At 39.5% G+C, this 17,495-nt stretch overlaps 1 protein-coding gene and 1 non-coding gene across 7 annotated transcripts in view; both read left to right on the forward strand.

The window, feature by feature from the left end:
• The first annotated feature begins 344 nt into the window (after window positions 1-344).
• Window positions 345-17,495, forward strand: part of zfr (zinc finger RNA binding protein) — a 106,603-nt gene continuing 89,452 nt past the window's right edge. For 3 of the 6 annotated variants that reach the window (XM_068031912.1, XM_068031922.1, XM_068031945.1), the window contains exons 1-3: window positions 690-777; window positions 1,035-1,123; window positions 1,344-1,425. In XM_068031912.1, the coding sequence (XP_067888013.1) occupies window positions 1,087-1,123; window positions 1,344-1,425 (119 nt within the window). In that variant the 5' untranslated portion in view covers window positions 690-777; window positions 1,035-1,086. The other 3 variants (XM_068031931.1, XM_068031936.1, XM_068031937.1) reach the window with 3 other exon arrangements.
• On the forward strand, window positions 12,407-12,538 carry LOC137377946 (small nucleolar RNA SNORA66). The gene has a single exon (XR_010976531.1). It is a non-coding gene; the product is annotated as a small nucleolar RNA SNORA66 (small nucleolar RNA).

Below are 17,495 nucleotides of genomic sequence, written 5' to 3' on the forward strand. Positions count from 1 at the left end.
GTATTTTTGGTGCTGTTTGAAACTGTTTGGCAATGTAATTTTTACAGATTTTTATGAATAAAGTATATTTTGGAAATTTAAAAAAATGAATTCAATCCCACACAAGCAGTGACAATAATCCAATCATGAAGCTAACAATTATCACCTCTCTGAATTTATATATATATATAATACAAATGTTATAATTAGTTATTATTCAGTTTAATTTCTCAAAACCACCACCCTTCCAGAGTATATGCAATTAATTACTTCAGTTTTGGCATTGCCGAAATAAGACCAATGTGGTGGCGCTGTTGTCCTCGGAAAAATAGATAACTAAACTGCTCAAAATTATTTATTGGCGCATTGTCATGCTGCCAGCGAAACTGGGACACAAACAGGGTGCTCGGTCATCATAGGACGAGTATGTAAGAAGAGATGACAACGTGTGAGCCTTATGCATTACACTTGACAGAACTGGATTAAGATTGTTAGGATGCATACTTGCCAAGGTCAGACCATTGGCAGCACAGACCAGATGAGAAGAAAAGCTGTGAAGCAGATTGCAAATCAATTGAAATGAAGCGAGCAGCTGTTACGTGTTCTTGTTTTTATAGCCAGGCGCATAGAAACAAGAGGATCTTTATTTTTTAACAGATATATCTCATTAAAAAAAACGGTGAGTTGATATTCTCAAATCTCTGTTGTAGTGGGGGCAGGGAATCAGACCAGAACATCGAATGGGGATCTGACTGCTGCACCAACCTTCCTTCTCTTTCTCTGTGGCCTGGATATAAGGTTTGGATTTTCCTTGCAAAATATTTTTAATATGTTGCTAATTCTTATGTTTGTGGCTTGTTTGGTTATGAAAAAGTGCACAAAATAACCCCCTTTGTTGTTTTGTTGTCGCCCTTTCCTTGTATAATTTCTGTTCTGAAAATTAAAATGTAAGTTGTTGTTCTGTGCAAAGTAAAGGACTACAACTCCCAGCAGGCGGCGGGGCGGTGTCGCATGCGCAGTTCGCGCTTTCCTGACGGTGACGTCTCTCTCCACAGGTTCCACACTCGAAAGGTGAAAGGTCGCGGTTGGTGGCTCAAAGAAACCCCCATGATTCCTATATGCCCAGTAGTTTCTTTCACGTACGGTAAGTGGAATTGGCAATTTAGGGAAAAAAAACCTTTTTAAAAAAAGTGAAAATATGGTGCCGCTTGCGGCCAGTGGAAAATGCTAAAGACTTTATTAGAAAGAGTTTTTTTTTGTTCTGTTTGCTGAAGCTGAACGATGTGATCTGTGGGCTCTGATAATGTTTTACTGGTCTCTCCCTTCTCCCTCTTGTCTGTTTGGGCGCTTCGCGTGGTGCTCAGTGCCTGGCCGGCTCGGCGAAGATGCCAAAATGGCTACCAGTAACTACTTTGGATTTGCCCATGGTGGTGCTGCGCAGTACAGGTACGTTATTACCGCGCACATTCCGCGGCCTTTCACACACTCATTCAAATCGGTAGCTCCCCTCCCCCCACCCCTCCCTCTCTCTCTCCCTGTAATTCACAGATTTAAAAAAAATTTTAGTTGTTGGCAATTTAAAAAATCCCCACCTGTTGGTATCATTTCTTGGAAAAGCTCGCCCTTTTCCTTAAAAAAAAATATAATGCCTGCTCTTCCACCGCTGTGTATAAGTTAAAACTCCCTTTTGAATTGCAGTCACAAAATGGCGACACAGTGTGCGTTTTTTGTTAATGCGGCTCGGTGTTTTGTCAGCGGGATTTTATTTTTAATTGTAATTTTTTAAAAAGTGTATATATATTGTGTTCTTTTCTTCTGCTCCCCTCAACTGTTATGTTTTGACCTCCCTTCTATTTTTTTAAATCGCGTAGGTTTGCAACGGTAACGCGCGGTCCTTGCAGTGAGTCCTTGGTGTGATAAAGAGGGCAGGAGCTCGGGATCAATGGTTCCCTTTCTCTTTTATTTACGTAACTAAATTTTTAATTTTGACATTGGGCATTTAAGGAAAAAGTCCATATTCAGCACGCCCGATGTGCAGTAGTGCCACTAAACATGCCATTATCACTAAAGGGGCTGGTTTTAAAGTATTAATGCAGTATGGTGCAACCTGACACTGTAATGTCACCATATGGTACTGGATTATTATGTCAATTTCTAGTAAATTGCAATGCACACTTGTAATTTCCCCAGGAAACAAAATTGATATTCTGACACACTGGATATAAGATTTTAACGGGAGGAAATAAACACTGTATATAAGTCTTGTTTCATGCCAAGTTCTGCTGCCTCAATTCAAGATCAAATCACCCATAATGTCAAATTCAGTAAAGCTCTCCCATTTATATCACTGACCTGCTGAAGGATTTCTCCATTGGATATTGTAACATGGCCTACTGATGGATGAATGTGATTTGAATTTACATTTTGGCATCATTTTAAAGTATGCTTGTGAATGAAATATATTTGAAGTATAAACAGGTGGGAAGTTGAACGTCTCTGGAATTTGTCTTGAAATAATCCTATCCATGGAAGTTGCATGTCAGAGTTGAATTGGAGTGCTAAATTTGACCCTTATAACCTCCTGTTGGAAGTCTCATGCATTGCTATTTCAATTCCAGTTTGTGCATTTTAGGCCTGGCAGACAAGACCAGCCGCATGCACATAATGTAACACCTGCAGTGTCACTCAAATAAACATCTTGCTGGTTTATACAGTTCACACATGTATCAGTAGTTACTGTATCAAACTAATTAGTTTGTATTTTGAAAGTATTGCTTTTTTCCCCCATGAAAAGTGGTGTAATCGAATGCATAATTTTAAATATGTAAATCCAACAGTTCTATGAAGTAAGTGTCTGGAGAATAGGGCAGGGCATTTGTACAGTGTGGTAAAGTCAAATGGGAAAGAAGGGTGCAGGCCAGGTCTTGGATTGAAAATTGGTAATGCAGTTTGTGGGTATGATCTGTCAGCGATATATGGCAGATCAAAAATAACTGACAGGAACAGTCTTGGCAGGGATCAATGAGAAATGTTACCAGGGCGAATTACCCAATGAAATGCGACTCCAGGACCAATGAGATTTGATGGTTAGGTGGTTCCTACAAGTCACTTAGATGGCTATGAATGGGTGGATTGACACTATTTGTAAATTTGAGTCTTTCTCAAAACCACCTGATTTGCATGCAGTGACCAAATAGGGTGCTGCAGTATCTTTGCTATTGGATTTACTTATAACAGCACGAGGTAATCAAATTTTTAGTTGCTCCAGCAATTCATAAGGTGGTCCTGCATTTTAATCCCAACAAAATCCATTGTCTGATATCTTGTTTCTAAAACATTCATAGTGACTGTTAACATTGCAGCAATTTTTAAAGAAGCACAATTCCTGTCGTAACTTCTGAGAACGAGGAGGAAGTTTTGATTTTTAAAAAAGAACATGCCATTATGTATTTTTTGCAGAAAGTTTAGCCAGAGACAGACAAACCAGGCTGAACAAGTACTTTTAGCAGATTATCTTTCACTTGGAAGGACGATACCTATATATAATAAATGGCTCTGGGTTGGTGAGAATGGCTCATTGTCTGGGCCAAACAAAAAGTAATGTTGTAAATGCCATGTTGGGTCAGATGGAGCTTCTGACAATTCATAAAATTGGTTCATCGATCAAAGCCATTCTGCTTTGCTTTGTTGAATGGAGCTTGTTCAATACAGTCTTTTTCTTCAATACTATTTAATCTTTTTTAAGGTCGGAGGCTGGGTATTCTGTGGCAAGCAAGCCACCTCCTGACTTTCCCAAGCCTTTCTACAAAGCACAAATAACAACTTGCATTTATATAGCTCCTTTAACGGAATAAAATGTCCCAAGGTGCTTCATGGGCATTATAAAACAGAAAATGACACCAAGCCACATAAAGTGATATTAGGGCAGATGAGTAAAGGCTTCGTCAAAGAGGTAGGTTTTAAGGAGTGTCTTAACGGAGGAAAGTGAGGTAGTGGCAGCGAGGTTTAGGGAGGGAATTCCAGAGCTTGGGGCCTAGGCATCTGCAATCATGGCCGCCAGTGGTGGAGCGATTAAAATCAGGGATACTCGAGGCCAGAGATAGAGGAGAGCAAGTATCTTGGAGGGATATGGGGCTGGAGGAGATTAGCGATGGGGAGGGGCGAGGCCTTGGAGAGATTTGAAAACAAGGATGCCAATTTTAAAATAGAGGATGGGATGATGGGTGAACGGGATTTGGTGCGAGTTGGAACATGAGTTAGGAGGGTGATGGAATACTCTCCACTTGCCTGGGTGAGTGCAGCTCCAACAACACTTAAACTTGACGGTATCTGGGACAAAGCAGCCTGCTTGATCGACACCTCATCCACCAACTTAAACCTTCACTCCCTGCGCCACCGGCGCTGTGTTGCAGCAGTGTGCATCATCTACAAGATGCAGCTTATTATGGCTGCTTCGAAAATGATCTTTACCACCGAGTCATCAGCAAATTTAGCAACCATGCCTTTGGTCCCTTCATCTAAGTCATTTATATAAATTGTAAAAAGTTGAAATGAAGACAGAAAATGCTGGAAATACACAGCAGGCAGCATTCCTGGACAGAGAAACAATTAATCGGCTGGATTTTACTGGGCCCCCGACTTTGGGGGTAGTGGGGGGTGGGGGGCGGAAAATGACTCCGGGAGAGGCCCAAGAAGGCCTGGCCCCATATTACTGGTGGCAGCGAGGCCTCGTGGTGGCCACCCCTGCCACTCGGCGATGGGAACATAATTAAAATATGTTAATGCATGATGATGAATGAATTAATGCCAGACCTGCTGCTGCCGGCCAACCCGTTCCGATATTCCGGTCAATTGCCAGGACTCCTGGGCCTTCGGATCTCCTTTTGGAGATCGGCGGCTGAACACTGGTTGGGAGGGGGAGCAGGTAGGTTTTCTGGGTGGGTGGGGTATGGGGGGGTGTTGGGGAAAGCAAGGTTAAACGTTTATGATTGATCTAGGGGGTGTTGGGAAGGGGTAAAGGTCATTGTTTATTAACTGTGGGGGGGAAGGTTGGGAGCACAAGGGAAGTATTGGGGGGAAGAGGACAAGGAATAAAATGTAATGTTATTGGGGGGAGGTGGGAGAGGGGCTGGGACCATTTATTTAATAATTTTCAATAAAATAACTAATGCGTCTTGAAAAAATTGAAATGAATTGTAAGGGCTGGAAGCCCTTTAAAAATGGCTCCGGTTGCTGTTGCCGGGGGCGGATTGCCCGCCCCCCCCCCCCCTCCCTCTTCATCAGGAGAGGCAGTCCGTCTGGCCATGTAAATGAGCCGCTGCATATAATATCACGGCGGCTCCGTGGAGTAAAGCCCGCACATGCAGGCCGCCATCTTAGAAGCTTGCTGCCAGTCTTGGCGAGCTGGTAAAATTCAGCCCAATATTTCAATTTGATGACTTTTCATTAGAACTAGGAAAAATTAGAAGTGTAATAGATTTTAAGCAAGTGAATGGGGGAGGCTGAAATTAAAAACAAAGGGAAGGTCTGAAGTAGGTTGGCCTTATGTAGTTAGCAGAATTCACACATAACTGAATCTTCTGAGTCTGTGAGTATGTGGTTAGGCTACTAATTTTTAAGAGGAAACTGGGTCTGGGAAAAAATTACTAAAAGTTTTTTAATCCCTTAAGTATTTTCTTTCCCAACTCCTTACCAGTTATAACTTTCAAAAACTGAGTGCATCAAAGTATGGATAAATAGATGAAGATTAAACTAAGTTAAAAGGGAGGCATATGATAAAGTTAGGGATAACAGTACTAGAGATAACTGCAAGGAATATAGAAAATGCTGCAGGGAGGTGAAAGAAGCGTTTAGGATGGCTTAGAAATGGTTTTGGCTCAAATTACCTGGGCAGAAAAGTTGGTAAACAGAAAAATGGATTAGAATTGGGTACTCTTCAAATTAGATGGAAAGTACAAATTATTACAAAATATTCTGACTATGAAAAGCTGGTGCATCACAGGATAGTGTATAAGGGATAACTAGATTGAAACTAAACTTTAAATGTAGGGGGGGGCGTGAAACTTGGGCCAACATTACTAAACATAATCATGAATATAGAAAGTGTAGTGGAGAGGTGAAAATGGAAGTTAGAAGGGCTGTAACAATATCTGGAAAAAGGCAAGTGGATCATTCAGAGGAAAATAAAGCAGGCTTTTCTTAGAGAATAATTAGAGGGGGGGATTGCTCACGGATGAAGGAGGGTCTCTTAATTGTGGTGGGTAATATGGATGTATTGAAATATTTTGCATTGTTTTTGCAAATGATGGTGCAAGTCTGAACATAGGTGCGTGTTAAGAGGTTATGGAACAATTTATTGAGCTAACAGAAAAGCAATTGATTCTGAAAAATATGAGCAGAACCTGGTGAATAATTTGCCAGGCTCTGATGGTATGCATCCTAGACAGTTGAAAGAAATTGGTGAGGAAATAGCTGAGGCTCTGGTAATTTCAATCCTGAAATATACCAGTTGTGCTTATGAGGCTGGAGAGTAGGCAATGGTGCATCCTTGTTCAAGAAGGGAGATGAGAATAAAGATAAACTGCTAAGTCCAAAGTCAGTTGTGGGCAAACTCCTAGAATTCATTATTTGAGATAAAATAATATCTAGTGACCTGCTGAATAGATGAAGTGAATGTGTATGCATTTTCAGAAGGTATTTAGAAGCAAAATTCAGGTGTATGGTACTAGAGGAATTAGAGCAGCATAGATAGAGAGTTGGTTGTACAAAAAACAGAATTATGGTAATTGGGTGGTAAGGTAAATGGGTGTGGCTAAATTGGATGAAGGTTTGAAGTGATGTATGCCATAGGTTATTGCTGGGTCCACTTGTTTCTGTGTAGTAATAAATAGTTTGTACTTGGACAAAGTAGAGAACGTTTATTTCGGCCCACGTTGTATCAGGCCAAGGAGTGCTTAATGATGCAGCCCAGTTTTCTTCATACCCAGTTTAGGATAAAATGTTTCCAATAATGCTTTATTTTGTAGGTAATGTTTGTATGTTCATGTGTACATAGGACATGTTGGCGACTACAGCCTCAGAGAACCAAATTTTCATATATTGAAACAAAAAATGCCAGTTAACTTTCAGTCCTCATTCAGTTTCTTTATCTGTGTATTTGATATAAAGGGTAGTCAGCGCCACTAAGCTGAATTAAGCAGAGCCTGGCCAGGATAGCAGTTGGTTTGTGCAGGCGGTGTCAGGAAAAAAATCAGCCAGAGCTTTGGCTTCCAATTGGCATCTTTTAATCCCTGATGGCAAGTGAATGTTCCAGTTTGGCTGTGATGTCCTCTGATGCAGAATAACCTTTTAACATTTGCTGCCAAGGCTCACTAATGAAGAAATGACTACTTTATCGAAGTACCAAAAGAATTGTATTCCAGTGAAGTTGACACCCTTAGCAACGAAGAAGAATGTTCTTGAGGAATGTTTAATGAATGCCGATTTTATTTTTTTTTTTAAAAAGGCGATGGTAGGTTGTAATAATTGGAAGTAGAGTTGAAGAAAACCGAGCCTAAGAATAATTACCTCTGGTTACCATATAAATAATATCAAATTTTCAAGCAGTCTGGGTAGTTCAGTTCTTAACTGAAAAACTCAAATGCTCTTGATGCATGCTTTAAAGTCAGTAATAATATGCCATCTCTCAAATAAATGCAAACTCTGAATTTGTTACTATTTAAAACCTGTTGAGATCTTTCTTGGTTGACAGCTGAGGCGAATAGCATTTCCAGCAGTCGTATCAAAGAAACAAAATATTTATAACCATACATCAAGTTACATCGCGTGAACAGCACAGAAACAGACTGTTTGACCCAACTGGTCTATGCCAGCATCTAAGCTCCACTTGAGCTTCCTCCCACTCTACTTCATCTCACCCTATCAGCATAATCTATTCCTTTCTCCATCATGTGCTTGTCTAGCTTCCCCTTAAATGCATCCATACTGTTTGCCTTAACTACTCTTTGTTTGGCATTCTTAAGTAAAGACATTTCTACTGAATTTCCTATTGAATTTATTAGTGACCCATATTTATGCCGTCTAGTTTTGGACTCTCCACAAGTGGGAACATCTCTACATCTACCCGGTCAAGCCCTTTTGAGATGTTAAAGACCTCAATCAGGTCACCCCTCAGCTTTTTTTTTTCATGAAAAGAGACCCAACATGTTTAGCTTTTCCTGATAAGTACATCCTCTCCGTTCCAGTATCATCTGTGAATTTTTTTTTGCACCTTCTCCAGTGCCTTTTTTTAATATAACATGGAGATCAGACTGTGTATGGTACTCCGTGTGGTCTAACCAAGGTTCTATACAAGCTGAGTATAACTTCTCTGCTTTTCAATTCTATTCCTCTCAAAATGAACCCCGGTGTTTGATTTTCTTTTCTTTTCATGGTCTTGCCTGCATCACTACTTTTAATGATTTGTGCATCTGTACCCCCAGATACTTTGCTCCTCTACCCCATTCAAACTCTTTATTATCCAAGCAGTATGTGGCATCTTATTTTTCCTTCCAAAATGCACCATTTCACACATGCTTATATTAAAATTCATCTGCCAATTACACAACCATTCTGCAAATTTATTAATATCTTCCCGTATTTTGCCACATTCTTCCTTTTGTATTAACTACATCTCCCAATTTGTTGCTCATGGATTTTCAAATTGTATTTGCAACTCCTGAGTCCAAATCATTAATAAAAATTGTGAACAACTGTGGTCCCTGCACTGATTCCTGTGGAACACAACCTCCCAACTTTTTGCCAGTCTTGAGTAGCTATTCTTAATCTCTACTCCTGTTTACTGTTTTGTAACCAGCTTGCGACTATCCATTCTGCTACCTGTCCCCTGATCCCACATTGTCTGACCTTGGTTGTGAGTCTACCCTATTGAAGGCCTTTTGAAAGTCAAAATATATTCCATCTACTGTATTGCTCTTCTCCACTCTTTGTTACTTGCATACTCTTGAGTTTTTGCAACTGTTAATTCTTTAAATTCTTAATTGTTTTAACACATTCGCTCTTTAGACATTGGTGTTAAATTGGTTCATAAAGCAGTGCAATTAATTTTAATTTGTGCTGAGCCAAAATTGTTAGTTTTAGTAATTTTATTTAAGGTGTTTTTAAGTAATTCCTAACTCTAGCCTTTTCTCTCAACACTAGCCACATGTGGAAATGTTTAATTTTTCCTAATTTATAACCCCGATATAGAACAAATGCTGTTAGTTGGAAGACTGCAGTTTTATCTTTCACTAGCTGAGTTGTAACCACCATAATATATAGTAAAGCTTATACTGGATGTACATGAATGAATTTTTACTCAACTCAATGGATTTCTAGATTTACTCACTTAAAATGCCCATCTCAGTTAAAATTAGATTCCTAATGAAATTACACAAGCCCAGACTCCTATGCTCATGCATCTGCATCGAATAAGGTCGCTTTCAAGTAATCTTTGTATTTATAATTAGTGCAGATGTTGTCTTTTTAAAAAAAAGTATCAGCTTTTATTTGTTGAATCTTGGCATGGCATACACTATCTAACTGAAGGACAGACAGGGACCCTGTCTTCAGGTTTTGCTGATATTGGTCTGTGATGAGGTGTTGCATGCATAAAAACGGCTTCAGGTATTCCCCTGCTATCTGGTCAAGTAGAATAATGGGCACGAACCTGCGTCTTAGCATTTTGCCACTGCATTGGAGCACTTAATTTTTTGCATAGCTGTTTTCTGGATTATTTTCAAATTGGCATGTTCAGAGCCATTTGTGGGTTTGAACATTCATTGCCATTGCCATAAATTGAGAAGCTTTCATCAAATCCTTTTCCAATCAGTGAACTAATAATTGCATATGTGTTTTATGCACTCAACATGGAAGTATAGCTTTTAAAGTTGCTTCCCTCTACTACTCCATTTAAAATGCTGCATTGTTGAAACTTAACCCCAAAGCAGGAATTTGCATTATGCCAGAAGATAGCTTTGGCTAAGTACCAAAATTGCATAGTAACATTGATGATAAATATACAGTAGCTTTAAGAAGTGCATTTTTAGCAAAGAATATATGTTTTCATATATTTTGACTGCGTAATGTTATGTAACGTTTTTATAAACTGATTACTCATATTGCTTCAGAGAATATTTTGAAGGAGTGCTCTTGCACTGCTCATCCTCCACTCGTTGTTAGATCATGTGAAAACCTTGGGCAATTAATTCTTAATTAGATTTGCAGAGGAAGAAAAATAGACTTTTGGTTCTGTCTAATTTCTCAGGGTGGGAGTGTCATGTGGGAAACATGAACACCCTTTATGTTGACATTTGAGTTGATTCTGCTGTGTATCTAGTTGCTGCTACATTTGAGCTGGTTTCTGCTGGGCACCTTACTGTTGCTACATTTAGGTTGGTTCTTTTGTGTATCCAACTGCTACTCAACTTGAAAGAGTCTCATTTGCCACACACACAATGGCTTTGATGTTGACCTATGTTGCAGGTCACAGCAAAGCAACTCAAGTGTGTTACTGTCCCTCCTTTTGTATACAAGCAGAATTTGTTTTTATGTAGACACACTCCTTTTTCAAAAATCATGAATCTGCTCATGCATGAATGGCTGTGTCACTGTTTTATACAAATGCAATGGTCAAATGATAGATGGAAAGAAAAGAACTTGCTTTCACAATCTCAGGACACCCCACATTGTTTTACATCCAATTAAGTACTTCTAAGTTTGCTGAAAAAAAGAGGCACGCTGTCGAAGCTTTTGGTCTTGCACTCATCAGGGCAGATGCAAGAATGCCAAATTTCAACGAGAAGCATGTCTTTTTTTTTTTAGCAATATTCAAGTCCTCTACTACTAAGCAACTACTCTTAAGGTGTAGTTACTGTTGTAATGTAGGAAACGTGGCAGCTAGTTTGCATACAGCCATGTCACAAACAGAAAAGTGATGACCAGATAATCTGTTTGTGATGTTTGTTGAGGGATAAATATTGGTGACGATCCGGTGAGGGTTCTCCTACTCCTCTTTGAAATAGTGCCATGGGATCTTTTCCATCCACCTGAGACAGGTGATGGTGCCTTAGTTTAACATCTTTCGAAAGACAGCACTCACTCAATACTGCACTGGAGTGTCAGCCAATGTTGCTTCTGAACTGCACACGTGTTGCTGTGCAGCAATCTCGAATGTACCACAGTGCAATAAACTGGCTGCGCACAACAAAGAAAAATTAGAGGGAACATTGGTGTCAGCCTAAATTTTTGTATTCTAGTCTCTGGAGTAGGACTTGAGCCCATAACCACCTGTTTCAAAGGAGGGAGTGTTTACCATTGCACCACGGTTGACAACAATGTCACAACATCTGTAATGTCTGGGGATTTGTATTCTGACATGCTGAATCTGACTTGGTATGTTTGGTGAGTTTTGGGAACTGCAGGAATCTGTTGAGATGGGTTGACTGAACGAAGTTAGGTTATCGCTGTTGCCACATTTTCAAAGCAAGGCACATTTATTTTAAGCAATCGCAGCAGCTGAAAGGCCCTGTATTTTGAGAGTTGGCAATAGAAAAGCTTAACATAGAACATAGAACAGTACAGCACAGTACAGGCCCTTCGGCCCACGATGTTGTGCCGAACCTTTAACCTACATACCCTTCATACTACTATCATCCATGTACCTATCCAAGAGTCGCTTAAATGACCCTAATGTATCTGCTTCTACTACCACCGTTGGCAGTGCATTCCACACACCCACTACTCTCTGTGTAAAGAACCTACCTCTGACATCTCCCCGAAACCTTCCTCCAATCACCTTAAAATTATGCCCCCTGGTGATAGCCCTTTCCACCCTGGGAAAAAGTCTCTGGCTATCCACTCCATCTATGCCTCTCATCATCTTGTACCCCTCTATCAAGTCACCTCTCATCCTTCTTCGCTCCAATGAGAAAAGCCCTAGCTCCCTCAACCTTTCTTCGTAAGACATGCCCTCCAGTCCAGGCAGCATCCTGGCAAATCTCCTCTGCACCCTCTCTAAAGCTTCCAAATCCTTCCTATAATGAGGCGACCAGAACTGAACACAATATTCCAAGTGTGGTCTAACCAGGGCTTTATAGCTCTTATAGGGGTCCCCATAGATCTCGCTACTGTCTGGATACTGAAATTGGAGTGATTCCTTGCAGAAGGTCACCTGAATTGGTGAAATGTTGTGGTAGAATAGTTAGTAATACTGCTTCTGAGGTAGGAAATTTTAAAATTACCATTACTTGTATTGGGGGAAGGAGAAAAATACTTAATTTCCCTTTGTCTTCTAACACTTTAACTCTTGTTGGAAGCTTGTTTGTGGCAGAATTGTAAAAAGATTTCTTTAGTCAGGTTTTATAGTGTAAAGTACTAGGCAGGTACTCTTTGGCAAACTAGAACACTAGCCCTGCATGATGTTGCTGGAGCGAGGGGAACAGGTTTGCTACATTAAGTTGTAACTGGTACCAAGCAGCACCCCAACTAGCCGATTCAGTTTATTTTGGCTAGTAGCACAGTATCACACACAAGACAAAATGTTGCTGTAGTGGATTCTTGCTCTTCATTGTCTGTTATAAAGGATCAGTATTTAACAACTTAACTGTTTTGATTGTTAAACTTCCTCTATAGCATGTAAAGTATGCTTTCAGCAAGTTTAGTAGCTTTCATCAAAAATTCTGTTTAAATGTCAGCTATAGATTTCTTTAAATTTGTAAACTTTCTAGCTGACAAACTTGTTGAATGTTAAATAGTGTCATGTGGGCCATTGGAACACTCCATTTCGATCGCGTGTGTAGAATTATTCATTTCGACGACTGAAAATTCACTTTATGCACTGGAGCAAACAAGTCCAGAGCTTTATCTTCCTTTATTCTTCACACACAGCTGTTTTTTTGCAACCTGGGGTTCACAGTCTGTTCATCTAAAATCAGTTTCCCCACATGGGCATTCCTGGATTCTTATCAAGAATTGTGTTCTTGCAAATCTGTTCAAATTGGATCTGGGTAGTCCTTGTTTTTTGACGTCGTATACTTAGCTTTTCATTTCCCTCTCAGAAGTATTTGTCGGTCATGAGCATTCAGATGAAGAATTTTGCACTCTTGTGGTTTTGAACATCGGAAACTTGCTGGGTCTCCATTTCTTTTATTGTCTGCATCACATCATAGATCACCATGAATGAAAAGCTGTTGCTGGACAGATTTCAAGGTCTGCAAATAATTGTGTTTAAGATGATTAATGGGTTTAATAGAGTAGATAGACAAAAACTACTTCATCTGATGGGGGAGTCCAGAACAAGGGAGCATGATCTTAAAGTTAGAAGTAGGCGGTTCAGGGATGATGTTAGAAAGCACTTCTTCACACACAGGGTCATGGCATTCTAGGACTCTTTCCCCAGAAAGCTGTTGACGCTTGGTCAATTGAAAATTTCAAAACTGAGATTGATAGATCTTTGTTAGGCAAGGGTGTTAAGGATTATGGAATCAATGCGGGTAGATGGAATTAAGATACAGATCAGCGATGATCTAATTGATCAGGCTCGGGGCTGAATATCCTACTCTTGTTCCTATAAATGTCTAAGCTGGTGTGCTATTTAAATACTAGGAGTGACAATCTGAATATGGTGCAAATTTATGACTTGGGATTATTGAAATACTGTGGGCAGTAATATACAGATCATGTCTTCAATTTCTGCAGTATTATCAGTTGGAATCATGGAATGAATCATATAATAGTATGAATGAAAATTTTTCCCCACTCTTTTACATAGTACTGTGCCTTGCCTTTCCCTGGATAAAAAAAGATGTCATCGGAAACATTCTGCATTGGAGCTAGGAAAACTGGTGTACAGGAGCTCCCTAATTGTCTTCCATGTCCCTACTCCAAAACGTAGAACCCAGTCAAGTGCTTCCCATGGTATAAGTGTGATTATAGTTAATGTCAGAAACCTACAACATAGAAGGTTGTGGCATGAACCCAGATCTTGTTGCTCTGGTAGTGTTTGTGCTAAAATGTGCTTAGTTATGTTGGAATGCATTTCTATAGGTGCAACAACTCTCCATTATTTTATCCAAGTGACGAGTTTGACTAAACATGAGTAGCAAGTTATGAGCCATGTTGAGTGTGGATGGGATTGGGAAGCAGGTAGCTTTGCTGTATCCAAACAGGCACGATCAATAAAGGTTACAGAATAGTGATCTGCGGTGAATCTTTGGGCATCCTTAGGTATGTATACAAGACACTCGTACTGCAACTTTGAATTGGCACATTGCATTTTCCAAGTTTATGCAATGTAGTATTGACTATGGGAAGCTCACAATCAGCTGGTGGTTTGACTTCAGACATGGAGTCTCTCAGCTTAGACTCAATTGAGAAAAGTGGTGGAGAGAGAGAGTGCACTCAGCATTGTCATGTATGTGAAAGTTGACCACATGCTTAAGGATGGTGAAAGGTAACATAGATACAGAAGAAGAGGGGGAGCCCATGGATAGATTCTTGAAGAGACCATGGAGCACAATATGAAACAATAGTTAGTCCCCAGCTGGAGTATTGTTTCCAATTCTGGGTGCCACATTTTATGAAGAACGTGAAGGCTTTGGAGAGGGTATGGAAGAGATTTACTAGAATGGTTCCAGGGTTGAGGAATTACAGTTGCATTGTTAGATTGGAGAAGCTGGAGCTGTTCTTGGAGCAGAGAAGGCAAAAAGGAAATTTGATACCACTGTTTAAAATCATAAAGGGTTAGGTAGAGTGTCATGGAACCGTATTTATTTTCTCCTCTGATTAAAACAGTGTGCCTTTAAGACTGAGAAGAGCTTGAATTTCTGAGGCACAGTGTGCCAGCTGCAGGAGAGAGAGGTCACATGGTGTACTGTAACAATTTAACTGCAAAAACCAGCTGAAACCAGTTTTGATGGACTCACCAGCGAAGAGTGCTATTGAAGAGAAGAGCTGTTTATTTCTCTCAGCAAAAATTCTACAAGGAGCTACATGCTGAGCTAATTGCCTAAGGAGGAAAAAATCCTTTGAAGAGATCACTTGTATTGCTGAAGTAAAGTTTCGACTGAGACCTTGTCGGTTTTAAAATTCAAGTAGACCTATTGCTGTGCTCATCGTTGAAAGAACTATTTGATGCCTGCTGCAGCTGAAGTGTTTTGAATGCCTATCTACTAAGAGACTATTTCATCAAATCCATGTGGAGACTTGGAGAGGCATTTGATTATTTTCACATTAGAGAACCTCACCCATCAGGAACGCACCCCACAAAGACTTGTATGCCAGTTATTCTTAAGAAACAGCTAATTTTTAAAATATTTAAAAAAATAAATTGGTTAACTGTGATTTTTAAGTATGTGTGTGAATGGGGGAGTTAGGTTAAAATAAGTTATAAGGCCTTTAGACATAGGTTTACATTAATAGTGTTTAAGATTTAGTGTTTAATAAATATTTGTTGTCTAAAGATACCTGGTTTGATCTTTTATTCTGGGGGTTACTACAGGGTTTAATTTTGTGTTTTCCAGTTGGGTGGGCAAGCTTTAATAATATGCTGCAACCTGTGGAGTGATGGGACTGAATTGACAGTGTGTTGCTCCCACCTCTGTTGTAACAAGAGAAACTTTACCATTGCAGAAGGGAGAGTAACCAAAGGGCACAGTTTTAAGGTGATTGGCAAATGAACCAGAGGCATCATGAGATTTTTTTTTATATACAAATGCTTAGGAATCAGAATGTACTGCCTCATGAGGTGTAGTAGCTTTCACAAGGGAATTGGATAAATACTTGAAGGAGAAAACATTGCGGGGATGCCGACTTAGTGGGCTGAATGGTTTCCTATGATGTGATTGGATATTTTACAAAAATCTAAAATCTATGTTCCATATGAAAACAGTCATGTGTCTTGCTGTTTTGATGCAATTAGTTGCTTCAAAGCAAATATTAGAAATAAAAGGAAGTCTACCACTGTATTAATGAAATTAATGTATAGAAATCAAAACACCATATTGATTGAGGAATTGGAATGTCTAGCCCCTGACGGACCTGCCTTTTTTTGAAAAAAGGCAATCATATTGCTAGATGTTTCTGACTTTAAGCATGAAACTTAGAAGCAATTTTCTATCTGTGCTGTTCACGTTTCAAACAAAGTGCTAAATTAATTATGACGTACCTCAAACTGTCATCTCAAAAGGATCAAAGCAACTTGTATTATTTTTTACATCCATCGTAAACGCTATCTAGCCATTAGCAATGCAGTATATCAGCTATAAAATAATGGTGAGTTTATTTAATCGATATTGAATGGAAGAGTGATTTGATTGAGGAATATTCCCGTAGACTTTGCCTTTACATGACTTGGTGCAGATAATTTTGAAACTAAATGTAAGTTTCTGCAGTTTCATTTTTAAAAAATGAGCATGAAATAAGTAGGCCATTTAAGTTAGCCAGTCAGTGATTGAAACAGATATCATATTTACTTTTTTTGGGGTATTCATATTGGCTGGTTTTGAATCTTCAGAGAGATAGATCTAGCCAGTTAGCTCCTTGGAAGTATAAGAAAAGAATATCTAAAGTTTAGCTCTAAAATAATACCATAAAATAATAGCATTGCAATTGCATTAATTTCTTTCAAAGATTTTATTTAAACTCTACTGTAAATATCTAATTACAGTTAGATATTGATCAACTTTTCAAGATATTAAATCAAAATGCAGTCTGATGTCATAGATCCCTTGGGTATGACAATTAAGAGAGGTTTTCACTTTTTATTCAAGACTTGCTCTCACAAACATAATTCAGTGCCAGTGAAGACATTCGTAATCGAATGAACAGAAGCTAGAATACTGCGAGCAAGAGTGGCAAAAAAAAGTCCCAAAAATGTAATTATCGTATCGAAGTACTTGATTTAAAATCATTCTAGACAATTGAACCTAATGTACAGCATAATGGCAAATTTGCTAGCATCTTAATGAAGTAGGGAGTTCACAAGATAAACAAGAGTTTTTTTGAGAACGTAACTAGCAGAATGTCAATGGTGGATCTCTCTGCTCGAAAGCCGCACTATGCTTCAGGGTAGACAGTCAGCCAGCTTCTGGAGTCTGTTTAAAACAACTCGAGTGAAGACTTTCCCCACTATGCTGAGCAGGGAGATTCCACGGTAGTTGTTGCAATCACCGTGGTCACCCTTGTTCTTATGGAGGGTGATGATATTGGAATCACGCATGTCCTGTGGTACTGTTCCCTCATCCCAGTACAGACAAAGCAGTTCATGGAGTGCTGGGAGTATAGCAGGCTTGGCACTCTTGATTATTTCGGGGTAATGCTGTCCTTTTCAGGGACTTTTCCACTGGCTAGAAAATCAATGGCATCACTGAGTTCAGATTTTGTTGGCTGTTCGTCCAGCTCATCCATGACTGGCAGAGACTGGGCTGCATTGAGGGCGGTATCAGTGACAACATTTTCCCTGGAGTACTTCAGGGGGGAGA

The sequence above is a fragment of the Heterodontus francisci genome, chromosome 1 (genome assembly GCF_036365525.1).
Source record: "Heterodontus francisci isolate sHetFra1 chromosome 1, sHetFra1.hap1, whole genome shotgun sequence".
In the NCBI taxonomy this organism is placed as follows: Eukaryota; Metazoa; Chordata; class Chondrichthyes; order Heterodontiformes; family Heterodontidae; genus Heterodontus; species Heterodontus francisci.